Raw genomic sequence first — 26,680 nt, 5'->3', positions numbered from 1 at the left:
CATCACTTTGACGACAAAGGTCTGTAGAGTCAAAGTTATGGTTTTTCCTGTAGTCGTGTAGGAATGAATGTGAGAGTTGGACCATAAAGAAGGCTGAGCTCCGAAGAATTGATGCTTTTGAACTGTGGTGTTGCAGAAGACTCTTGGAGAGTCCCTTGGACAGCAAGGAGATCAAACAAGTCAATCCTAAAGGAAATCAACCCTGAATATTCATTGGAAGGACTGATGCTGCAGTACTTTGGCCACATAATGGGAAGTGCCAACTCATTAGAAAAGACCCCTGATGCTGGGAAAGAATGACAGCAGGAGAAGAGGGTGGCAGGGGAAGAAATGGGTAGATAGGATCACCGACTCAATGGACATGAATCTGAGCAAACTCTCGGAGACAGTGAAGGAAGGGAAGCCTGGTGTGCTGCAGTCCATGGGGCTGCAAAGAGTTGGACACAACTTAGCAACTGAACAGCAAAATTCCTGATGTAATGGCAATCATCCCCTTAGTTCATATTCTTTTTTTTTTTTAGTTCATCTATTTTAATTGGAGGCTAATTACTTTACAATATTGTATTGGTTTTGCCATACATTGACATGAATCTGCCCTGGGTGTACATGTGTTCCCCATCTTGAACCCCCCTCTCACCTCCCTCCCCATCCCATCCCTCTGGGTCATCCCAGTGCACCAGCCCCGAGCATCCTGTATCATGCATCTAACATGGACTGGCAATTCATTTCACATATGATAATATACATGTTTCAATGCCATTCTCCCAAACCATCCCACGCTCGCCCTCTCCCACAGAGTCCAAAAGACTGTTCTATTGGTTCATATTTTTAGAGTTCTCAAGCCAGTATATGGATGCTTCATGTAAATGTACATAAAGAACTGAAAAGTTGCATGTGGTAGAAAATAACTTATGCAAGACCCCAAAATGGAGGCATAATTTGTAAACTGGTGGTACCACACCTGTATCTCATGTATGTGATTGTAGCTTAAAATGTGATACTGCTATTATTCTCATTTCAAAAATCATGCCTGCTTGTTTTGTGAAGAGTAGACATGACAGAAGTGCAGCAAATAAGTTGTGTCCCTTTCAACTCTTGCTTGCAATTCTGTACTGCTAATTGTGTCAGTGAGAAAGGTCACACAGACTTGACCATAATGTGAGATTTCGTGTTATTTGTTTGGAAGTGAAATGAAATGGCTCATCCCCCTCAAACACCTGATGTCCGCTCTCTGAGAGAGGCATGGGTAGACAGGCTGACTCTCCCCTACTCTAAGGTACTGAAGAGAGATCCCTCCTACAATGCACCTTCAGAAAGGGGGCAGGGGCAGTACAGGAGATGAATGAGAATCCCTATGGAAGCATGGTGAAAGGTGTGAAAAGGCCCATCTCTCACTTGTGCATGCATGCTCACATCACTTCAGTTGTGTCCAACTCTGTGTGACCCTTTGAACTGTAGCCTACCAGGTTACTCTGCCCATGGGATTCTCCAGGGAAGAATACTGGAGTGGGTTGCCATGCCCTCCTCCAGGATTTCTCATTCATCTATATGAAAATTTGGAAACTGTAGTATGGTCTTTGGAAGTAATTAGGAATAAGAAGTACAACATGTACATCCTCATCTTCTTTCCTTCTTTCCACTGCCCTCACTAGCCAGTCGGCATCCCTTGCAAAGCCTCTGTTGTTCCAGGTCATATGCCTGCTTCTGAGAATCTCTAGGAAGAGCATCTGGGTCACACCACCTCCAAAAACCAATCCCTGGAAGCGTATCATATCTCCTCTCATCATAATTTATTGACATCAAGCCTGATGTATCTGCCAGGCACTACCAAGGGGAATGTGGGTCAGGGAGGAGGGCAGGACTTTTCAGGCCTGGACCCACTGGCTCATGATTGGGGCAGAGAAGAGCAATGCAGGACACATAACATATAACATGCAACATCACTCTTTATTATGAAAACAAACACTGCAATAATGAGTGAGGGAAATATGCAGAACAACTGACCCTCAGGATATGTTAACTGGCCTATAATGTAACTTTGGCTTCTTGGTCAGTCTCCAACCCCAGTCATGCCCGTGGCCTGAGGCTAGAGAGAAAAAGACGATGTGGATGAAGCCAAAGACGACATCCAAGGGCTCCTTTTAGGGGATTTCTTTGAAGGCTTCCTCTGGGATCTTGCCTTCGGTCTGGAGGGGAGGAGTTAGGATGTTAAAAAGCCAGTCCCCCAGTTCCATTCCCAGGCCACCAGCCTCCACTTTCTTGGCCTCCCCAAAGGCCCAGAAATGTTCATCTTTAATCTACTTGATCCCCAGACCTCACCTTGAGCATACAGAAGACTTGACCAGCTCTGGTGTAGTCCCATTCATTGTCCTGAAGGCACCTATGGTGGGAGAAGAACAGGTGCTCTCCATTAGTACCACAATACAGACACGTTGACATTGCAATGCCACCACTAAATCCATGCCACTTTCTTGCTGGGACACATGGACCAGTGTGAACATGTATAATGACGAAGAAAGACCAGTGAAACCAAATCATCTGTCACTAGCATTCACGCCCACTGGAGGTCAAAACAGAAAAACAGAGCTGTGCAAAAGAACAAGGGAGTTCAATATATACTGATCAATAAAGATATCCAAGAAAATGACAAATGAAAAATTATAAAGTACTAGTTTCCAACTGTCTTTTATTGAGATATAATGCACACATCATTTTAAAGTATACAAATCAGTGCTTTTTATTAGTCAAGATTGTGCACCTATCACATCTATCTAATTCCAGAATCATTTTAACACCTCAAAAAGAAACTCCTTAACCATTAATGATCCCTCTCTATTCCTCCCCTTCCCCTGGCAACCACTAATATGCTTTTGGTCCCTGTGGATTTGCCAATTATGGACATTTCCTACAATATCTGATTTCTTGTGACTCGCTTCTTTCACTTAGCATCATGTTTTCAAGGTTCATCCTTGTCATGACATATATCAGAACTGTATTCTTTTTTATGACTGAATAATATTCTACTATATGGATGTACCAGTTTTAAATTCATCCATTCATCAGTTGTTTCCATATTTTGGCTATTATGAATAATGCTATTCCTGAATAAGTTTTAGAGTGAACGTATGCTTTCATTTCTCCTGGTAGATACTTAGGAGTGGGATTACCGGGTGATATGGTAACTCCATTTTAACATTTTGAGGAACTTCCAAATGTTTTCCCTAAGTGAATGTTCCATATACCTCTAATACATGAGCATTCTAACTTTTCCACACCTTCACCTATGCTTATCTTTTGTTTCATTGATTAAAGCCATCTTAGTGGATGTGAAGTGAGTGGTTGTTTTGATTTGTATTTTCCTAATGATTAATGATGCTGAGCATGTTTTCATGTGCTTGTTGGTCATTTGTATACCATATTTAGAGAAGTATCTATTCAAATCCTTTCTCCATTTTAAAAAAATTTATTTAATTGGAGGCTAATGACTTTACATTATTGTATTGGTTTTGCCATACATTGACATGAATCTGCCCCGGGTGTACATGTATTCCCCATCTTGAACCCCTTCCCACCTCCCTCCCCATCCCATCCCTCTGGTTCATCCCAGTGCACCAGCCCCGAGCATTCTGTATCATGCATTGAACATGGACTGGCGATTCGTTTCACATATGATAATATACATGTTTCAATGCCATTCTCCACGCTTTGATTGTTGACTTGTAAAATCCTTCAATATTCTAGATAGTGGACCTTATCAGATATGAGATTTGCAAATATTTTCTCCCATTTTGTGGGTGGTATGTTCACTTTCTTGATAGTATCCTTTGATGCACAAAAGTTTTTACTTTTGATGAAGTGCAATTTATTTGTTTCTTTGGCTGCTTATGTTTTTGGTGTCACATATAAGAAACTGGTGCCTGATTCAAGGTCATGAAGATATACACCTATGTTTTCTTCTAAGTGCTTTTTAAAATTTTTATTGGAGTATAATTGACTTACAATGTTATGTTAGTTTCAGGTATATAACAAAGTGAGTGTGTATATATATATATTCTTTTTCAGATTATTTTCCCACATAGGTTATTACAGAACATTAAGTAGAGTTCCCTGTGCTATACAGTAGGTCTTTATTATTTATCTATTTTATATATAGCAGTGTAGATATTAATCCCAATCTCCTAATTTATCACTTCTCCCCACACTTTCCCTTTGGTAACCATAAATTTATTTCAAGATCTGTGTTTATTTCTATTTTGTAAATAAGTTCATTTGTATCATTTTTATTAGATTTCACATGTAAGTGATATCATATGATATTTGTCTTTCTCTTTCTGATTTACTTTACTTACCCAACCAAAAAATGGAAGAAGATCTAAATAGACATTTCCCCAAAGATTATATACAGAAAGCCAAAAAACACATGAAAAGATGCTCAACATCACTAATTGTTCAGTTCAGTTCAGTTCAGTCGCTCAGTCGTGTCCGACTCTTTGTGACCTCATGAATCACAGCACACCAGGCCTCCTTGTCCATCACCAACTCCCGGAGTTCACTCAAACTCATGTCCCAATGGAGTTGGTGATGCCATCCAGCCATCTCATTCTCTGTCATCCCCTTCTCCTCCCACCCCCAATCCCTCCCAGCATCAGAGTCTTTTCCAGTGAGTCAACTCTTCACATGAGGTGGCCAAAGTATTGGAGTTTCAGCTTTAGCATCAGTCCTTCCAATGAACACCCAGGATCGATTTCCTTTAGAATGGACCAGTTGGATCTCCTTGCAGTCCAAGGGACTCTCAAGAGTCTTCTCCAACACCACAGTTCAAAAGCATCAATTCTTTGGCGATCAGCTTTCTTCACAGTCCAACTCTCACATCCATATATGACCACTGGAAAAACCATAGCCTTGACTAGACGGACCTTGGTTGGCAAAGTAATGTCTCTGCTTTTTAATATGCTATCTAGGTTGGTCATAACTAATTATTAGAGAAATGCAAATAAGAATGACAATGAGGTATCACCTCACACCAACCAGAATGGCTAGCATTAAAAAAAATCTATGAACAATAAATGCTAGAGAGAGTGTGGAGAAAAGGGAACCCTCCTACACTGTTGGTGGAAATGAAAACTGGTGCAACCAATATGGACAACAGTACAGCCTTCCCTTGTGGCTCAGCTGGCAAAGAATCTGCCTGTAATGTAGGAGACCTAGGTTCGATCCCTGGGTTGGGAAGATTCCCTGGAGAAGGGAAAGGCTACTCACTCCAGTATTCTGGCCTAGAGAATTCCATGGACTATATAGTCCATGGGGTCGCAAAGAGTTGGACACAACTGACTTTAAGTTTCACTTTTCACAAAGGTGCCTTAGAAAACTAAATATAGAACTATCATATGATTCAGCAATCCTATTCCTGGACATATATCCAGGGAAAACCACAATTCAAAGAGATACACACATCTCAATGTTCGTAGCAACACTATTTACATTAGACAAGCCACGGAAGCAACATAAATGTCCATTGTCAGAGAAATGGGTAAAGAAGATATGGTACATATATACAATGGAATATTACTCAGTCATAAAAAAGAACGAAATAATACCATTTGAAGCAACATGGATGGACCTAGAGATTATCATACTAAGTGAAAGTCAGTAAGAATTTTTACACTTGTAGATTTTATATTAGGTCTTTGGTCCATTTTGAGTCAATATTTGTATATGGTCTGTGATAGGGAACAAAATTCTTTTTTTTTTGGCATGTGAATACTCATGTGTCCCAGCACCATCTGTCAAAAAGACTATTTTTTTCTCCAATAATTAATTTGGCACCCACTAAAAATTAATTAGCTACAAATGTCAGGGTTTATATCAGGACTCAATTCTATTGCACTGATCTATCAAATGTCAGTGCCACACAGCCTTGATTATAGTATCTTTGTAGTAAGTTTAGAAATTGTGAGGTCCAGGACTCAACATTATTCCCTTTCAATATTGTTTTGACTATTCTGAGTCCATGCACTTCCATGTGAAAATTGAGGATCATTTAATCAATTTCTGGAAGGGAGCCAACAGGGATTTTTGCTATGGTATAGACTCTGTAGATCACTTTGAATAGCACTACAATCTTAACAATATTAAGTCTTTCAACATGAACACAGAACATCCTTCTAGTTTCTTTTTTTAGATTTTCTTTAATTTACTCCAAAAATGTTTTGAATATTTTTCAATTAATTTATTTTAATTGGAGGCTAATTACTTTACATTATTGTATTGGTTTTACCATACATTGACACGAATCTGCCCCGGGTGTACATGTGTTCCCATCTTGAAGTACAATTTTTTTACTTCTTTAGTTACATTTTGCTCTAAATATTTATTCTTTCTGATCCTACTATAAATCAAATTGTTTTCTTAATTTCAATTTAAGAGTTTTTCATTTTAAGTGCATAGAAATATAAATGATTTTTGTATACTGATCTTATATCCTGAAATTTTACTGAACTTGTTTATGTATTCTTACAGTTTCTTAGTGAATTTTTTAGCATTTTCAAAATAAAATATCATGTCATGTGAGTATGATACTGTTTTTAAAATGCTTTACATATATAATCATAAAATTTGTTTATTTTTTTCACAAGCTTACTTTTTTGGGATGCAAAATATCCAAATACTTATTTTTCCAAATTGCCTGTGTGTCCCCATTATTAATTCCATCATTCTCCCAGCTTCCTCTTATCTTCATTCACATACAATACTCACTTCTGAGACCACTGACAGTTCATCCCAGACTGAGTGGAGAAGGCTTGTACCATTTGCTGCTGCTCCTCGGATAAAGTGGCCACGGAGCTGGTGGATGGTGTGGGCACCGGGATGGAGAATGCACTCTGGGTGTTTTTAGGGCTGGCTTCCATCACAGACAGCTCGTCATTCACTATGCAAAGACTGGGAGGGAAAATGAGCATTTAGACAACTGATGGATGGACAACCAGCACCCCCAATCCTGACTGCTGCCACCGCCACTCAGCAACCAGATTCCTTCCATCTCCCTCCTGTGTCTGTCCCCAGGCTCCTTGACTGGTTCCTCTGCCCCTTGTACAGAGCCCACCTTCAGAGAGATTGTCTACCAGCTTCACTCAATGGATAGGTTGATCACCAACCCAGGGACAACTTCACATTTACCCTGAACAGCAGCCCAGTACACTACAGCACAGGAGTGTACGGTCTGATCCCCATTTTCAGAAGTCACTGAGTCATGGAGAGGTCATGTGACTTGACCAAGGTCACACAGAGAGTGTTGGGTCAGGGAGAGAACCCATGTGCCGATTCCAGAGTCCATGCTCTTCCTAACCATTAGGCTAGACTGCTCCTTGGAGCTGGCTTTCCACAATACTGAGTAAACACAAGGTCTGCACCACCACATGTCCAGTACCCCGAAACCACGCTGGATGGGTCATTCTGCCCACAACATGGCTCTCACCTTGAAGAGCTGGCAGGGGTAATTATGAAGGTCCGGGTGAAGGCACGCATACAGTCCTGAGACCCTCCTTCCACTTCAACAACAAACAAACAATAGATCTTAGAGCCCTACATGTTTACAGGCTCCCATGGTGGACCCCAGTCATGCTGAGGGGACAGCTGTTCACTTGGGGAGCCAGGGTGTTGGGAATGAGGAGGGCAACTGTAGGAGCTGTCTGCTCCCAGTGACATGTTCCCATGGCAACCACTTCACAAGTTCATGGGATGCATCTTTCATAGCTGCCCAAGAGGTGGATATTATGTCCCCATTTTGCAAATGAGGAAACTGTGAGGTTAAGTAATGGCCCAAGTTCTCAGTGTAAGTATCTGAGATGGGAGCCACCAAACTCCACAGCCTATGTCCGTAATGCCCAGGGCAGGAGGGCAGACATGGATGCAGTTCAGATCTGGGTTGTCTGTGGGAAGACTGAGGGCTGGAGGACACAGAGGAGAAGGGAGGGAAAGAACTGGGAGGGAAGGGAAGGGAAGGGGAGTGAAGGGGAGGGGAGTCCAGAGGAGGGGACAGAATGAAAGGGAAGGGGAGGGGTGTGGAGGGGAGGGGAGAGAAGCTGGATGGGCTCTTGAGGGGGGAGCCTAGCCAGAGGAGGGAGCAGTGTGGCATCTGGGGGAAGAGGGCTACACATACTCACCTTCCTTGAACACCCCTCTGACAGAGAAGCAGAGCATCGTACCCTGAAAAGAGCCCAGGTAATGTCACCCCCTCAACCTCTTCCCCACCTGGGGCTTCCTGCCTGACCATCCCCTTACAGCACCCCCCCCCGCCCCACTGCCGCCCCACCAAGGGAAGAAGCAAACACTCACTGTCTGAAACCACATGTCCACCAGGAAGGAGTTGAGGTCATGCTGAGTTTTGGGTAACACACAGAGGGCACGCACAATGTCATCATTTGTGTGCTTCAACTGCTGGACACGCAGGTCTGTAGGGGAGGGGAAGAAAGCAAAAGTCAGGGCTACCACGCCCTGGACCCTATGATTGGCTCCCTCACCACCGTTCCTGCCCAGCCTTCCCACCACAAACTCACTGGGGTCCTTGACCTTCTTCATATTCCTGCTGTCCTTGAAGTACGCGCATAAGCTGCTTCTAGGAGACAGAGGAATAATGGATGGTGGTCCAGCCAGCAGGGATGTTAGCAAGAGCTGGCCTGTGTCTGCCGGGGAACCACACAGCCTGAGGGAGGAGTCTGGGCAGTGATACTCACAGGGCTGGATCCTCAGAGTGGAATGGAACGGTCAGGGAGAAGCAGGCCTTCTGGTGGTAAGCACCAAGGAGACCATATCGGTTTCCAGAGTCATAGATCAAGTAATACCTGTGGAACAGCAATGAGGACAGGCTGTCAGTGATCCGAGCCCAAAGGAGACTTGAAAGTCTCTGTGAGGAGACCTGCAGTTTGGTGGCCTGACCCAGTCTCAGCTCTCTCTATTCCTCATGGTCCCAAGTCCAAGTGAACTTACTGCTTCAGGAATTGAAGGATCATATTCTTCAGTGTGTCAGATTCTTCATGGTTTTCCTGGAATCAAAAGGCATTTGAGACTATGTAGTAGATAAACCCTCACCTGCAATAGCCCCAAATATTGTTTGATCCTCTTCCTCACCTTGCTGGGCTTTACTGCACCAGGAGTGTGACTGTCAAAGACAACTGGTGAGGGTAACTCCTGGCCATCCTGGAGAATGGAAGAGGAAGTCAGGAGTGGAGACCAGGGGAGTGACCCCAGATGATCAGGGAAAAGGATGATCCCAGGACACGGAGGATAGGAGGTAAGTTGTAAAAGGGTCCTAGAAAGTCCATAGGCAAGCCTACAGTGCGTGTCTTCATTATGATGTCTTAGAGGTCTCTAGTATTATATGCAACTTTTATGTGTCTGTGTATGTGTTTTATGTTTATTTTCCCAGTGAACGTATTCATGTCATTTTCAGGACTCCATATCCCCTAAAGTGGTCAAAGGTCTGATGCCAACACATAATCTAGGCAAGACCCAAAGGGCTTGAGTGCAGGAGGTCAGAAATGTTAGTAAGATACAATGATTTACATAGGAACTTACCAGGCGCAGTAACTTTGGGAAACATTCTATGATGGCACTGTCCAAAACCAAAAATAGAGAAGAGGTGGGTGATAGTTCAAGGTTGTAATGCCTAATTTGAGTTAAAACATTAACATGATAAACAGAGATCGGGATGTTCTTGCCCATTCAGCGGCCCCTTGTACCCACCTCAACTTCTGATTTTGAGGGTTTTGGGTTGACTTTCCTGTTGAGCACTGAGTATCTCTCATCTGATTGAAAGGCACCATCTCCTCATCTCTCTCAGTACCTTAAGTTTAATATTCCTTCCTCCTCTCCTTTTCCCTCTCCTCTCCCCTGGGTAGCTCCCACCTAGACTGTCCTGAATCCCTTCTCCTGTGCCACAAGGACCAACATTTCAAATCCAGTCTGCAGGCCTTCCTCTCCTCCCTGCCTTCCTTCCTCCAGGGCCCAGTGAAGGCTGTGCAGAGAAGAGGGAATAGGAGGATGGGAGCCTGGGGCTTTGCTACCTCACTGGGCATCCAGCACTCTGCCAAGTCAGGTCACACCTCAGGGATGGCCCAGAAGGCTGTGGCAGGGAGGTGAGTGAGGTAGGGCTCAGGAGGGAGAGAGAGGGATGAAGACAGGAAGAGAGTGGAGGGAGAAGGGGAGAAACAAGGGAGACATAGGGGCTCAGAGACAAAGGAGAGAGAGAAAGCAAAGGGAAGGGAAGGAAGCTCTACCATGGTGGGGGTCAGGGGAGAAGACAGAAGAAAGAGGAAGCAGTGCCCCTGTTGCAGCCTTTTCCTTCCCCTGCCCTGGAACAGCCCAGGCACCCCAGGTAGGAATGGAAACTATGCACATGTTGGGCTGGGGGCCGGCCACTGGATGCTTCTTGAAGCTTTGACACCTGTGTGAGCTCAGTCAGACCTGGGCATGGGAAACGGAGTAGCCATGGGGGTAGATCTTAAAGGGCAAGGTCCCGGCTCAGTGTGGAGCTGAGGGTCTTTAGCCCGCCCTTATGATCATCACTTTCTATCCCGATGGCCCCTGCGCCTGTCTGAGTTGGATCTTTCTCTGAGAAATCACACGTGTCTCAGGCTACTGGGGGTTCCTCTGGAGGACAGGCAGGACGATGTGATCTGTGCAGGGAAGGACAGGCGGTGTCCCCCGAGAGGCCTGTCCTGCAGTCTCCTCTAACTCCTCTGCCTCCTGCCTTCCTCTCCTGCCTCAGGAAGCTCTCTGCTCACTGGCGGCAGTGAACTTCTGGCCCCTTGACTCAAGGAACCCTACTTTTTCCTAAGAACGATCCAGCCCCTGGCTTTGGACCAGGGGAACGGATGTCATGAGAGCAGCCACCCAGGACCTCAGCCCCCGGCACTGGGCAGGAAAGCCCCTGTGTCAACTTGGAAGAGGAGGGGAACCCTTTTGGAGGTAGGGGGAGAATGGAGGAGGGAAGCCCTGTCTCAGCATGGAGAAGGAAGGCCCGTCTCAGCATGAGGCCTGGACCTGGAGGACCCTTCTCAGTCCAGGGCCCAGCAGAAAGGTCAAGTCTGGTGACTCCTGGTCTTGGTGAGGGAGAGGAGCCCTGATTCCCGAACCATGCTCTTGGGAGGCCCTGGTGGAGAATGCTAGGGGCAGAGAACCAGAAGCAGACTTCTGAGACTTGAAGAGGTAAGCAGGTCAGAGGAAGGAAATTCCTCACAGGTAAGGGACACAATAACCTCAGATATGCAGATGACACCACTCTTATGGCAGAAAGTGAAGAAGAACTAAAGAGCCTGTTGATGAGAGTGAAAAAGTTGGCTTAAAGTTCAACATTCAGAAAACTAAGATCATGGCATCCGGTCCCATCACTTCATTGCAAATAGATGGAGAAACAGTGGAAACAGGGGTAGACTTTGTTTTGGGGGGCTCCAAAATCACTGCAGATGGTGACTGCAGCCATGAAATAAAAATACACTTACTCCTTGAAAGAAAAGTTATGACCAACCTTGACAGCATATTAAAAAGCAGAGACATTGCTATGGTTTTTCCAGTGGTCATGTTTGGATGTGAGAATTGGACTATAAAGAAAGCTGAGCACCGAAGAATTGATGCTTTTGTACTGTGATGTTGGTGAAGACTCTTGAGAGTCCCTTGGACTGCAAGGAGATCCAACCAGTCCATCCTAAAGGAGATCAGTCCTGAATATTCATTGGAAGGACTGATGCTGAAGCTGAAACTCCAATACTTTGGCCACCTGATGTGAAGAGTTGACTCATGAAAAGACCCTGATGCTGGGAAAGATTGAAGGTGAGAGGAGAAGGGGACGACAGAGGATGAGATGGTTGGATAGCATCACCGACTCAATGGACATGAGTTTGAATAAACTCTGGGAGTTGGTGATAGACAGGGAGGCCTGGTGTGCTGTAGTCCATGGGGTTGCAAAGAGTCGGACATGACTGAGCGACTGAACTGAATTGAACTGAAGGGACACAGAAAAGAGAAGGCAGAGCTTTTGATTCTCCCAGAAGACCAGGGCTGCCACCTTTGGCAAAGAGGTACTGTCAGAAATAGTTTAGGCCCCCATGGGTAAAGGTCACCAAGAAGGGTGACAGGATGGTCTCACACAGACCTTACGTAGGTAGACTGGTCTGGAAAGCTGTCACACAGTGGGTTCCCTCGCAGCCACAGCTCTTCAAGCTTCAGCCCTTTCACCTTGTTCAGCTCCCACAAAGAATGCAGCTGAGAAATATGGAGAGGAAATTGGAAAAGGAATTCCAGGAAAAGAGAAACATCCAGGCCCCTGCAGCCCAGCCTCCACCCCACTCACCCCTCAGGTGCCCTCATCTGCCTCCTGTCATCACTCTGATGACCACAACCAACCCCACTACTCTCATCCCAACATTGATCTGACTCCCTCTTCTCACCTCATTTTTGGAAAGGTTCAGTATCTTGATTGTGGGGACCATGTGCACAATGTCAGACAGGCCGTCCAGCTGGTACAGTTTGTTGCAGCTCAGGTTCAAGGACAATAGCTTTGGGTGAAGAAGAGTTAGAGTGAAGGTTACTATCCTGGATCTTGGAGACAAATCTGCCCTCCACCCCATCTCTTCCACCCCCTACCATAATATCAGAGCTGGGCCTTCAGCCTCACCTCAGGAAAGTTCTTCTTGATAACCTGCAGGGCAGCAGCCATGCAGTTTCTTCGATTCAGAATTATCTCAATATCATGGCCCACCAAGTCTTCAGGAAGGAGAGGGGAGGGAATCAGAACACCAAGTGGGGTCCAGGCCCATAATCAGCCCCTCACATTACCATCCCCAAGTCTCCCTCTAGGAAGACCCCTTCTGCCCGCACCCGCCCTCAAATTACTATTGTCAGCCATACTTGGGTCAAAGCGGAGCTTCTGGAGGTCAAGAGATTGCTGGGAGACATCAAATCGTTTGTTAAAGGCCAACTGCAGAGACAGAGAGAGGGAGAGAGCTGCTCTGAGACTGCGGTGGTGGCAGGGAAATCTGGGGTGAGAGGGATGGAGGGCTGAGGGAAGAAGAGATAGAGGTGAGTGTTTGCATGCAGCATGCCTTGAGTTGGCATTACCTTTAGCCTCTCCATTTTTTCTGGTCCCAACTTATTACGCACAGAGTAGGGAACAGCAGAGGGGTTGACAAAGATAGGTATCTGCAGGAAGAAGAGGTGGGGTAAGCAGCAACTCTAGTTCCAAAGAAGACGACTAGCCCCAGGCCTGTCCTCCTGTCCCAGGATGCATTATAGGCAATGATCTGGACACACACCTTTTGGTTCTCCTCATCACAGATCTTGTTGCTGACATCCATCAAGGCAGAGGCAGTGCTAGCTTTCTGGACAAAGAATCGAGCCCCATTTTTCACATAGTGGAACTATAGGGATTAAATGCAACAGCAATAGTATCAGAGGCCAACAGACCCTGCTATACCAGATCTCTCCCCCTTCCCTGTGCCCACTCATCTGACTTCGGCATCCTCTCTTACATCCACTGGAGTAAAGCAGACACTGCAAAGGCTCTGGATTGAGTTCATTAGCCATATCTTGTCATACTTTATCCCATGAGGAATCTAAGGATGAAAAGAGAGGTTGGGACAGAGGACAGAGGATAGGGAATTTAGCCTGGAGAACAAACCTTTTCTTGTTCTTGAGCTTGAAAGGGCATTAAAGAAGGGACCACTGGTATGATTTCTTATGTTTGTGCATAATATGAATTTCCAAAATACTCCTCTCCAGTCAAAGCTCTCTGCCAAATAATCAAGGTGTTAGAGATGATCTTTCTTTAATAAAGTTCCAGGAGATCTTATCTAGTGCAGATACTGCTTGCCCCTCAGACAAGGTCTCCAGAGACTCGGCCCCCCATGTCCCACACTCAGTTAGCCAAACTGAGACCTCTAGTGCAGAGCTGCTCCATATCCTAGTCAGTAGTTCATGTCTTTGCCTTGAGATAGTCTCCAATGTTCTCCTTACAGTCAGTCTGTTCCCTTTATATTGCTTCTCTGAATTTGCCCCTAGATGAACAAGACTGTTAACTAAGCAATAAAATGGTCAGATTACAAACTGTCCCCAGCAAAATAAACTAGCATCTCCAAATGAGACCAACATAACTCCTCCTGACTTTTCTCTCCTTCGCATTCCATACTTTTTCAGGATACTCACTGTGACCTTAAACCAGCTCCCTTGAGTACCATCTTGTGTGTTCTCCCTCACTTCTCTCATTACAGGTTCTTCATTTCCCCACACAGTAACATGGATATTGCCTTCTCTGTGCCATCTCACTCTCCTCCTGTTGCCTTGGAAGGAATAGGGACAGCTGAAATGGAGAGAAGAAGGGTGAGTGGTCATAAGTGCTAAGAAAGTCTTCTGTACACACTCGTCTCTTAGACACCAGCACTACAGTTTGGATTGTTGTTGTTTAGTCACTAAGTTGGGTCTGACTCTTTGCAACTCCATGGACTGTAACCCACAGGCTCCTCTATTCATGGGATTTCCCAGGGAAGAATAATGGAGTGGGTTGCCATTTCCTTCTCCAGGGGATCTTCCTGACCCAGTGATTTAACCCTCGTCTCTTGCATTGGCAGGTGGATTCTTTACCACTGATCACCAGGGAAAACTCTACAATTAGGGTTGCACAACCATTATTTCACTTCTAGCATACTTCAGTTTTACAGTGAGAGGAGGAAAAGAAGTCCACAGGGAGAGCTGCACTGTCCCAGGGGCTGCTGTGTGCAAACCCTGCTACCTGGTCACTTACTATCTTCCTTTGGGGTCCTCTAGGACATCCCTCATCACCATACTTCCATTATTATCACGGCGGTGTGAAGGCTGAGTCTCATATCCATTATCTTCATAAAGAGGGCTCCTCTTGTCAAAATTATCTTGGAAAGAATTCCAACCTTCATTTCTTCTTTCAGATGAACTATCACCACCTTCATATTCTGAAAAGCGGAACAAAAATACAAGTTTGAACACACATCAGTGGCCCACTCACCATGTACAATGTCTTAGGCTAACAGGCAAGCAAAATGCCAACCTGGCCTAAGGGTTCAATCCCACACACCCCAAAAGGAAACTCTTCTGCCAGTTCAGATGCATATTCAGTCCCTCAGTCCTGTCTAACTCTTTATGACCTAGTAGCCCACCAGGCTCCCCTGTCCATGGGATTTATCAGGTAAGAATACTGGAATGGATGCCATTTCCTCCTCCAGAGGATCTTCCTGACCCTGAGATCAAACCTGTGTCTCCTGCATTGCAGGCAGTTTCTTTATCTGCTGAGCCCTCAGGGAAGCATTATCTGAGAGATGGCACTATCATGGGAGAAATAGAGGAGAAGCAGGATGAGGAAGAGGAGAAGTTTGGAATGCAGGTGTTTGGAATGCACAAGAGTTATACTTTCATGTCCATGCTTTACTTGTATAAAAAACTTAGGTCATAGTTTTACCAGGTGCTTGGGGGTAAGCACTATTATTATTGACTCATTACATAATAGAAACAATTATTGATAATTAGATCCACCTGTCTTCTCTCTGATTATTAATCACTTTGGACAATTCACCCAACTTCTCCTGATCTCAAATTACTTATAATAATATGTAAAAGTCAGGGATTAAAGTTAAACACCACCTCAATCAAGATATAAAGCATATCAGTTCAGTTCAGTTCAGTCGCTCAGTCGTGTCCGACTCTCCGCGACCCCATGAATCACAGCACGCCAGGCCTCCCTGTCCATCACCAACTCCCAGAGTTCACTCAAACTCATGTCCACAGAGTCGGTGATGCCATCCAGCCATCTCATTCTCTGTCATCCCCTTCTCCTCCCGCCCCCAACCTTTCCCAGCATCAGAGTCTTTTCCAGTGAGTCAACTTGTCGCATGAAGTGGCCAAAGTATTGCAGTTTCAGCTTTATACCACACTCTAAATTGTTCCCAGTTAATCTTTTCATCTCCCAGCTCCATATAAACCTTGAAATCCAGTTATGTTCTTGCCTTTTTCATTGCTGTGTAATATCCCACTGTATGGGTTGCAGCTCTCAACCTTGTTTACACAGTAGAGGTACTTGGGGAGATTGAGAATATCACCAGCACCAAGCTATACTCACAATAATTAAAGGCATCCACATTTTCTAAATTCTCCATGTGACTGCAGTGTACAACCACTGTTGAAAGTCACTGTGTTAAAAGTATCAGCTTTGGGTTTATGGTCTTTCCTAGTGGCTTAGACTGTAAAGAATCTGCATGCAATGCAGAGACACAGGTTCAATCCCTGGGTCAAGAAGATCTCCTGGAGAAGGCATTGGCAACCCATTCCAGTATGCTTGCCTGGAAAATTCCATGGACAGAGGAGCCTGGTGGGCTATAGTCCATGGGGTCACAAAGAGTTGGACACAACATGTTTGCCAGAGAGCCTAGAAATGGATGCCACCTCATTTTTCTAGCTTTAAACTCTGTTGTTTTAGGGCCCTGGTGATTCCATTAGCTTAAATCAGAGATTGAGAAACTATAACCCATGGGCCAAACCTGATCTGTGGCCTGTTCTTCTAGGGCCTGCAAGCTAAGAATGGTTTTTACATATCTAAATGGTTAAAAAAATTAATAATTCTTGACATGCGAAAATTATTTGAAATCCACATGTCAATGTCCATATACAAGGTTTTATTGGAACATAGCCATACTTGTCTCTGGAGGCTTCCACCATAAACAGCAGAGCTGAGTAGTTACAAAATAGACAAAATGGTCCACAAAGACTCAAATATTTGTGATCTGGCCCTTTCCAGGAAAAGTTTGCTGAGCTGTGGCTCAGAGTGAGTGTCTTTAAAGCAAATGCACAATGACTGTGGTAAATGGCTGACCATCCCTCTGGCTAAGCCTGGGAAGAAGATCTACTATAGTTGCTTGTGACGTCACTGTAGGGTCCTCCCTCAGTAGTCCACTCATTCATGGTGTTCTGAGTCAATGTGAGAACTGAGTAAGGGATTACCATTCACCAACAAAACAGCTCAAATCACCAGATCTAGAGCTTGATTTACTTATTTTTATGTTCTTCTGTATCTTATTATAAATAAATATGTATTCAAATTTTATTTATTTATATATGGATCAAATGCAACTTAAGGATATGTTCAGATATTTCAATATCCAAGGGATCTATTGACCACTTAGCTACATTCAGAGACTGAAAGTGAAAGTCGCTCAGTCACCTCTGACTCTATGCAACCCCATGGAATTCTCTAGGCCAGAATACTAGAGTTGGTAGCCTTCCCTTCTCTAGGGGATCTTCCCAACCCAGGGATCGAACCCAGGTCTCCTGCATTTCGGGCAGATTCTTTACCACCTGAGCCACAAGGGAAGCCCAAGAATACTGGAATGGATAGCCCATCCCTTCTCCACTGGATCTTCCCAAACCAAGAATTGAACTGGGGTCTCCTGCATTGTAGGTGGATTTTTTTTACCAACTGAGCTATCTGGAGGTCAAACTAATGTGACTCCCTTTCCAGTCTTGCTGTTTATCAAATGAACTTCACTCACTTTGAGGCAGGTGGTTAAGTGCTCCTTCTGGGCCTACAATTCCAGGACCCCATCATACCCACTGAAATGAGGGTGACCATGTCAATGGCAGGATCTCCCATCTCATCTGTGTCCTACATAAGTCAACCACTTCAGAACACTTCAAAGATGAAGATGCCCCCCCTCACTAATATGTTTCTCAATGCTATGGGGAAAGGATTGACCTCTGAGTTCCAAACAGCAGGTGCTTGGTCCACTGACACATTGACTTTAAAGGTATTTCAATTCAAGTGATTGCAGGTGATAACTCGAACCTGAGTCCTTCTAAAACCAAGTTCACTTGCCAAGTTTATGACTAACTTCTCTATCCAAAACTTCATTCCCTCTCTTGTCCCACTCATGATCTCCTCAGGACTGAGAAGTATCCAAGAAAAGGGGGGTTTGAAACTGAATAGAAACCTGCAAGGGCCCTCCTGAGTACAAAAGCCCCTCTGTCTTCCCTGTTTCTTGTTTGTAGAAAAAGGCTTTGGGCCCCTTAGTCTTCCCTGAGTTCCAAAGAACATACTCAAGAAGTTACTAATTAGGGAGGTGAGAGAATGCAGAAACAAAGGGAAAGCAGTCAAGAAACAATAGGGCAGGTCAGTCCCAAGATGGCAGAGGAATAGGACGGGGAGACCACTTTCTCCCCCACAAATACATCAAAAGATAACCTGCATGTGGAGCAACTTCCACACATATTAATCAAATTAACAAAGATCAAACACAAAGAACAAATTTTAAAAGAAGCAAGGGAAAAACAGCAAATAACACACAAGGGGATTTCCATAAGGATAACAGCTGATCTTTCAATAGAAACTCTTCAGGCCAGAAGGGAATGGCAGAACATACTTAAAGTGATGAAATTAAAGAACCTACAGCTCAGATTAGTGTACCCAGTAAGGATCTCATTCAAATATGAAGGAGAAATCAAAAGCTTTACAGACAAGCAAAACCTGAGAGAATTCAGCACCATGAAACCAGCTCTCCAACAAATGCCAAATGATCTTCTCTAGACAGGAAACACAGAAAGGGTGTATAAATTCGAACCCCAAACAATAAAGTAAATGGCAACGGGATCATACTTATCAATAATTACCTGAAATATAAATGGGTTGAATGCCCCAACCAAAAGACAAAGACTGGCTGAATGGATACAAAAACGAGATCCCTATATATGTTGTCTACAAGAGACCCACCTCAAAACAAGGGACACATACAGACTGAAAGTGAAGGGCTGGAAAAAGATATTCCATGCAAGTAGAGACCAAAAGAAAGCAGGAGTAGCAATATTCATATCAGATAAAATAGACTTTAAAACAAAGGTTGTGAAAAGAGACAAAGATGGACACTACATAATGATCAAAGGATCAATCCAAGAAGAAGAAATAAAAATTATAAATATATGTGCACCCAACATAGGAGCACCACAATATGTAAGACAACTGCTAACAAGTAGGAAAGGGAAAATTAACAATAACACAATAATAGTGGGAGACTTTAATACCCCACTCACACTAATGGATAGATCAACTAAACAGAAAATTAACAAGGAAACACAAACGTTAAATGATATAATAGACCAGTTAGACCTAATTGATATCTATAGGACATTTCACCCCAAAACAATGAATTTCACCTTTTTTCTCAAGTGCACACGGGACCTTCTCCAGGATAGATCCATAGCAAAAATCAACAAAGCCAAAAGCTGGTTCTTTGAGAAGATAAATAAAGTTGACAAACCTTAAGCCAGACTCATCAGGAAACAAAGGGAGAAAAATCAAATCAACAAAATTAGAAATGGAAATGGATAGATCACAACAGACAACACAGAAATACAAAGGATCATAAGAGACTACTATCAGCAACGATATGCCAATAAAATGGACAACTTGGAAGAAATGGACAAATTCTTAGAAAAGTACAACTTTCCAAAACTGAACCAGGAAGAAACAGAAAATCTTAATAGACCCATCACAAGCACAGAAATAGAAGCTGTAATCAGAAATCTTCCAGCAAACAAAAGCCCAGGACCACACAGCTTCACAGCTGAATTCTACCAAAAACATAAAGAAGAGCTAACACCTATCCTACTCAAACTCTTCCAGAATTGCAGAGGAAGGTAAACTTCCAAACTCAGTCTAAGAGACCACCATCATCCTAATACCAAAACCTGACAAAAATGCCACAAAAAAAGAAAACTATAGGCCAATATCACTGATGAACATAGATGCAAAAATCCTTAACAAAATTCTAGCAAACAGAATCCAACAACATATTAAAAAGATTATACATCATGACCAAGTGGGCTTTATCCCAGGGATTCAAGGATTCTTCAACATTCACAAATCAATCAATGTAATACACCACATTAACAAACTGAAAAATAAAAACTATATGATTACTTCAATAGATGCAGAGAAAGCTTTTGACAAAATTCAACATCCATTTATGATAAAAACCCTCCAGAAAGCAGGCATAGAAGGAACATACCTCAACATAATAAAAGCCATATATGACAACACACAGAAAACTCAATGGTGAAAAATTCAAAGTGTTTCCCCTAAAGTCAGGAATAAGACAAGGGTGCCCACTCTCACCACTACTATTCAACATAGTTTTGGAAGTTTTGGCCACAGCAATCAGAGCAGAAAAAGAAATAAAAGGAATCCAGATTGGAAAAGAAGAAGTAAAACTCTCACTGTTTGCAGATGACATGATCCTCTACATAGAAAACCCTAAAGACTCCACCAGAAAATTACTAGAGCTAATCAATGAATATAATAAAGTTGCAGGATATAAAATCAACACACAGAAATCCCTTGCATTCCTATACACTAACAATGAGAAAACAGAAAGAGAAATTAAGGAAACAATTCCTGTCGCCATTGCAACAAAAATAATAAAATACTTAGGAATATATCTATGTAAAGAAACAAAAGACCTATATATAGAAAACTATAAAACACTGGTGAAAGAAATCAAAGATGACACAGTTAGATGGAAAAATATATCGTGTTCATGGATCGGAAGAATCAATATAGTGAAAATGAGTATGCTGCAGAAAGCAATCTATAGATTCAATGCAATTCCTATCAAGCTACCAACAGTATTTTTCACAGAGCTAGAACAAATAATTTCACAGTTTGTATGGAAATACAAAAAACCTCAAATAGCCAAAGCAATCTTGAGAAAGAAGAACTGGAGGAATCAAGCTGCCTGACTTCAGGCTCTACTACAAAGCCACAGTCATCAAGACAGTATGGTACTGGCACAAAGACAGAAATATAGATCAATGGAACAAAATTGAAAGCCCAGAGATGAGCACCTATGGACACCTTATCTTTGACAAAAGAGGCAAGACTATACAATGGAGAAAAGATAATCTCTTTGACAAGTGGTCCTGGAAAAACTGGTCAATCCCTTGTAAAAGAATGAAACTAGAACACTTTCTAACACCATACACAAAAATAAACTCAAAATGGATTAAAGATCTAAACATAAGACCAGAAACTATAAAACTCCTAGAGGAAAACATAGGCAAAACACTCTCCGACATAAATCACAGCAAGATCCTCTATGACCCACCTCCCAGAATTTTGGAAATAAAAGCAAAAATAAATAAATGGGGTCTAATTAAAATTAAAAGCTTCTGCACAACAGAGGAAGCTATAAGCAAAGTGAAAAGACAGCCTTCAGAATGGGAGAAAATAATAGCAAACGAAGCAACTGACAAAGAATTAATCTCAAAAATATACAAGCAACTCATGCAGCTCAATTCCAGAAAAATAAAGGACCCAATCAAAAAGTGGGCCAAAGAACTAAACAGACATTTCTCCAAAGAAGACATACAGATGGCTAACAAACACATGAAAAGATGCTCAACATCACTCGTTGTCAAAGAAATGAAAATCAAAACCATAATGAGGTACCATTTCACGCCAATCAGAATGGCTGCTATCCAAAAGTCTACAAGCAATAAATGCTGGACAGGGTATGGAGAAAAGGGAACCCTCTTACATTGTTGGTGGGAATGCAAACTAATACAGCCATTATGGAGAACAGTGTGGAGATTCCTTAAGAAATTGAAAATAGAACTGCCATAGAACAGCAATTCCACTGCTGGGCATACACACTGAGGAAACCAGAATTGAAAGAGACACGTGTACCCCAATGTTCTTTGCAACACTGTTTATAATAGCCAGGACATGGAAGCAACCTAGATGTCCATCAGCAGATGAATGGATAAGGAAGCGGTGGTACATATACACAATGGAGTATTACTCAGCAATTAAAAAGAATACATTTGAATCAGTTCTAATGAGGTGGATGAAACTGGAGCCTATTATACAGAGTGAAGTAAGCCAGAAAGAAAAACACCAATACAGTATTCTAACTCATATATATGGAATTTAGAAAGATGGTAACGATAACCCTGTATGCGAGACAGCAAAAGAGACACAGATGAATAGAACAGTCTTTTGGACTCTGTGTGAGAGGGCGAGGGTGGGATGATATGGGAGAATAGCATTGAAACATGTAAATTATCATATGTGAAACCAATCGCCAATCCAGGTTCGATGCCTGATACAGGATGCTCAGGGCTGGTGCACTAGGATGACCCCCCCCCCAAAAAAAGGCAGCTCTAGTTATTAAATAATAACTAATTAGTTTTGAAAAAAAGTGTGGAAATTGGTATAAAATGTGAAACAGTTCATCTGCTTATCCTTACAAGTAAGTTGTATCATCTTCTCCAGAGTGGGGCATTTTATTTTCCTTATAAGAATTCCTAATTACTAGCACTTATGCTCTTATTTCTTGCCATCATGATATCAGAAGCATAAATTGAGGTTATATATAAAAATAAATAAATGGAAAGGCTAAGTAAAAGAATGACTAGTGAAATAAGATAAAATGTGTAAGCAATAAGTGGTTTCTTAATGAGAATAGATTATAATTATCAGTAAACAAACATTGTTCTCAGCAAACAAAGGTACAAAGCATTAATATGTTAGAAGAGATTTAGTTTGAACACGTTCTCCCAAAATGTTTTCTAAGGAACACTGGTACTTCAAATGGTCTGTGGGAAAATGTTCCATTTCCATAGAAATTGAGGAAATTAACTGCTACAGACTGAATGTTTATGTTCCAAACTAATCTCCAAGGTGACAGCATTTGGAGGTAGAGTCTTTGAAAGGTAATTAGGTCATGAGAGAGGTTCCCTCATGAATGGGATTTGTGCCCTTATAAAGAACCCAGAGAGCTCTCTTGCCCTTCCTGCCCTGTGAAAATACAGCATGAAGACAGCTCTTTATTAAGCAGGAAGCAGATCTCACCAGACACTGAACCTGCTGATGTCTTGATTTTAGACTTCACAAATTCCAGAACTGTGAAAAATAAATTTCTGCTGTTTATAAGCCACCCAGTCCACAGTGTTCTACTATAGCAGCCTGAACAAACTAAGTCACTACCCCTTTCTCTGATATTCAAGGTGCATACCATACCATTCCGTCGCTCAGTCCTGTCCGACTCTTTGCGACCCCATGGACTGTAGCCTACCAGGCTTCTCCTTCCATGGGATTCTCCAGGCAAGAATACTGGAGTGGGTTACCGTTTCCTTCTCCAATACTAATATGTTATCTTTAAAGTAAGACAATATAGAAATCCTTTTACCTTCATTTTTGTATGTCCTATTGTTCTTTGTTGGATGAGTATTTTTTTGTTGTTGCTGTCTCTCAGACATAGTGTTTTGTAGAACAAATCTGAAAGTGCTGAAATGAGAGAAAAAACAGCTATTATATAATAAAAATACCACCCCCATAAACATCTCTCAATATTAAAATCCCTCACCAATGTAAACACAATCTCTTATTTGCTGAATTTTACTCCTTAAGTACCATCTATGTGATTTTTATGAAATGCATCACTTATAATTTTACTTAATATGTTTTTCTTAAATTCACTGTTTTTTCCACATGAAGGAATGGGGTAGTTTTCAAGAAGTCGAATAAGCAACGGTGAGGAGAATCAGAAGCTAGCAGTGTCTGGTTAGACTAAGCCATTTAGAGATTCCAAGCAGAAAAAGACTATGGCATCCCATTCCCCATGAGTACATGCTAAGTTGCTTCAGTTGCGTCCGACTCTTTGAGACCCTACAGACTGACGGAAGCCTGCCAGGCTCCTCCATCCCCTACACACTTTGAAAAACTACTGATCGGCAAAGCAAATATAAAAAACAAATTCTGAATCTTCATGTAATGGCTAGTCTCACACTTTATTGAAAAAATATCAAATTCTTAATAAATAGTCCCCTCTTGATATACGGAACCAATGAAGAGACAGAAATTAAGATCAGATCTGAAATTATCTATTTAAATTGGCATCTAGGAGTTCTTCGGTATCTGTAAAAATGTGGTCAGAGGAGCGCAAGGGACGCCATCACGTGGCAGAAAGTGAGTACCGAGTGGAAATAAGTAAAAGGTATGGTGCTTAATAATATGGGGGTGGGGAAGGGGAAAGAGAAGCAGGGGAGTCAACCCAGTTTCCCAAGCCTGAGACGTCCCTCAGGTTTGAGAAAAGTCCCTGTCTTTTCCCAAGGGACGCTGAGAGAGGTCCCTCAACCCCTGTCTCCGTGCCGCCTGCTGTTTCACCAATACTGAGTAAACGTGGTACCAGCGGGAGTCCATCCTACCCAACTAAAACCTCCCACAGCTGGATATAAAAGTTAGTGGAAAAGTTGGAATCTGAGCCTGAGTCTCATCAAAGTTCCCCGAGTCAGGACACATACCTTAATTCTAAAGGTTTTCCTCACTGAGTGGTCCGATTCCTCAAACAACTAAGCTGAGCTACCGACGGCCGTTCAGGAGGCTCTCTAACGGCTGAAACAGCCCCCTTCTCGTGAGAACATAGAGTGTCACGTGACCACGAGATTCACGTAGTGCGCCACTGTGGGGCGCCCCCGTGCGCCCTGCCCAGAACTTCCGGGGTTTGACGGGCATGGACCATGTAATAAAAAGATCCAAATCACCTCAGGGTTCAGGAGCTCTCAATCCTCATGTAACTGAAAACTGACCATCAAGTGACCATAGCATGTCACATGGACCATAGAATGACCATATACATGACCAAGAGCCACTGGATAGGTGCGGTTGTTCATATGACTGCAAGCAGTTTGCTTGCCCTGTAGGAGCCATGTCACTGTTGATGCAGGGATCTTGATTGGGTAGCCAACAATCTTTACAAGATAGACATGGCTGAGCCTCTTATGTGACCAAGGGGGACCATGGCATCCATATGATTCTAAGAAGCAGGTCATCTTTGTGACCCGGAAGGCTAAGGATTCCACATATTACTAGCTAGTATGGGCCACATGACAGGATGAATCCACATGATGTGCAAGGTTTAGGAGTCCGCTGTACTTTAGTGATTTGAAAAGCTGGACCTCTGACATGATCATAATGGCAATCCGTCCAGAGAGACTACGTGAGCTCAGAATTTAAGATCTCATGATGCTAACATGATCTGCAGGTCTGGGCCTGCCATGCACTTGTAGTGTCCACAAGATGGCAGCATACAAGTGACCACAGCCTTAGGTACCCAGGATGCTCACAAGCTGGATCAGCTTCCTAAGTGACGGTGACAGTAAGGTTCTCGTGGCTGCGTGTTTCAGGAAACCATTCTCTTCTTGAGACTTGGAGATCCGAGATTGCTCACATTCCTGGTTTTCTCGTTGACAGTGGTGTCTATGGGTGATCTTCTTGAGCACACAAGCCGTAGCTAATCCAACCCTTTTAATGTGTTAGTAAATTTCTTTAATGTGCTAATTTTGTTTTTCTTAATAATACATGAAATTTAATACATAAATTAACGCATAACAATGAACTGTGCGTGCTGCATGCTCAGTCGCTGAGTCATGTCCTACTCTTTACACGGTCCTCCCTAAAACCAAAACTGTTGCCATATTGTAAGGACTACTTACCTAAATGGCGGGTATAGGTAAACTCTGTTGACTTAATTTCATGCAAGTCTAGGAGAAATTAAAGCAAACCCAGTAAGTGAATTTCAGTTGTTAATTTGAAAAAAAGTGTATAAATGATTACAATGTGTCAAGCACTTTGTGTATGTGTGTGTCAAGCACTTTAAAACATGTTAACTCATTTAATAGTGGTAATTCTATAAACAGCTTCCCAGACAGCTCAGTTAGTAAAGAATTCGCCTGCAATGCAGGAGACCAGGGTTCAATTCCTGAGTCTGCAAGATCCCTTGGAGAAAGGATAGGCTACCCACTCCAGTACTCTTGTCTGGAAAATTCCATGGACTGAGGAGCCTGGTAGGCTACAGTCCATGGGGTTGCAAAGAGTGGGACACGACTGAGTTACTTCACTTTCACTTTCTTTTCACCCACTCCAATATTCTTGGGCATCCTTTGTTGCTCAGCTGGTAAAGAATCTGCCTGCAATGTGGGAGATCTGGGTTCAATCCCTGGGTTGGGAAGATCCCCTGGAACTATTATTATTCCAGTTTTCACAGATGAGAAAGGTGAAGCACAGATGTGTGAAGTCATTTGCCTAAAAAGTAACTGAATTTATAGGTGCCAGGTTGGGGGTTACCCCTAGACACTCTGGCTCCAGACTTTGTGCTTTGATCACCCACAAGATTTTCCAAAGAAAATTAAGAATGACTCAGTCTTCCTTATTCGAATAACTGGAAAACCATCCTGTTACTGAAAAGTTGAGATCATAGAGGGCCTCTTTAAAATACCATTTACATAATTTCAAGTACTACCATTATTATTATTAGAGCTAATCAAAGTTGAAGCCAATTAAGTCCTTCAGATTCATTTTAATGTATATTCATTTAATTCATTTTATATAAACTTATCCTTAATACATGAAGTATTTGTGTATATAAAAGGTGGTATAAAATGCTAGATGCTAGGTTAAAACATTTCCTTCTTTTATTTTTTAAAATAATTTTATTTATTTATTTTTGGCTGTACTGAATCTTCATTGCTGCATGGGATTTTCTCTAGTTGTGGTGAGCAGGGGCTATTCTAGTTGTGGTGCACAGGCCTCTCATTGTGTTGCCTTCTCTTGTTGTGAAGC

The 26,680-nt window shown here is 42.7% G+C and overlaps 1 protein-coding gene across 1 annotated transcript; it reads right to left on the bottom strand.

Moving 5' to 3' along the window:
• Window positions 1-2,141: 2,141 nt before the first annotated feature.
• LOC129563963 (nuclear RNA export factor 2-like) lies at window positions 2,142-23,319 on the bottom strand. The gene is made up of 21 exons (XM_055437626.2): window positions 23,250-23,319; window positions 14,792-14,975; window positions 14,197-14,350; window positions 13,524-13,607; window positions 13,308-13,412; window positions 13,114-13,194; window positions 12,904-12,973; window positions 12,671-12,759; window positions 12,444-12,551; window positions 12,149-12,258; window positions 9,574-9,610; window positions 9,127-9,195; window positions 8,986-9,041; window positions 8,733-8,840; window positions 8,556-8,614; window positions 8,335-8,450; window positions 8,163-8,205; window positions 7,475-7,547; window positions 6,757-6,939; window positions 2,320-2,380; window positions 2,142-2,186 (listed from the first exon to the last, which is right to left on the bottom strand). Exons 1-21 carry the CDS (start codon window positions 23,317-23,319, stop codon window positions 2,142-2,144), a joined length of 1,905 nt encoding a protein of 634 aa, XP_055293601.2.
• Window positions 23,320-26,680: the final 3,361 nt, after the last annotated feature.

Source organism: Moschus berezovskii, chromosome X (genome assembly GCF_049115385.1).
Source record: "Moschus berezovskii isolate FMDL1 chromosome X, NW_MosBer_1.0, whole genome shotgun sequence".
Classification (NCBI taxonomy): domain Eukaryota; kingdom Metazoa; phylum Chordata; class Mammalia; order Artiodactyla; family Moschidae; genus Moschus; species Moschus berezovskii.
This window is presented reverse-complemented; position numbering and strand designations above follow the sequence as displayed.

Excerpts from the sequence above, each read along its gene's own strand:
- LOC129563963 (XM_055437626.2), bottom strand. The coding sequence starts at position 23,319 with ATGTCTGAGAGACAGCAACAACAAAAAAATACTCATCCAACAAAGAAC. Across the intron at positions 9,196-9,573 it reads TCCCAAAGTTACTGCGCCTG|GATGGCCAGGAGTTACCCTC; the intron begins GTAAGTTCCTAT and ends TCCATTCTCCAG. Across the intron at positions 8,841-8,985 it reads ATCCTTCAATTCCTGAAGCA|GTATTACTTGATCTATGACT; the intron begins GTAAGTTCACTT and ends GCTGTTCCACAG.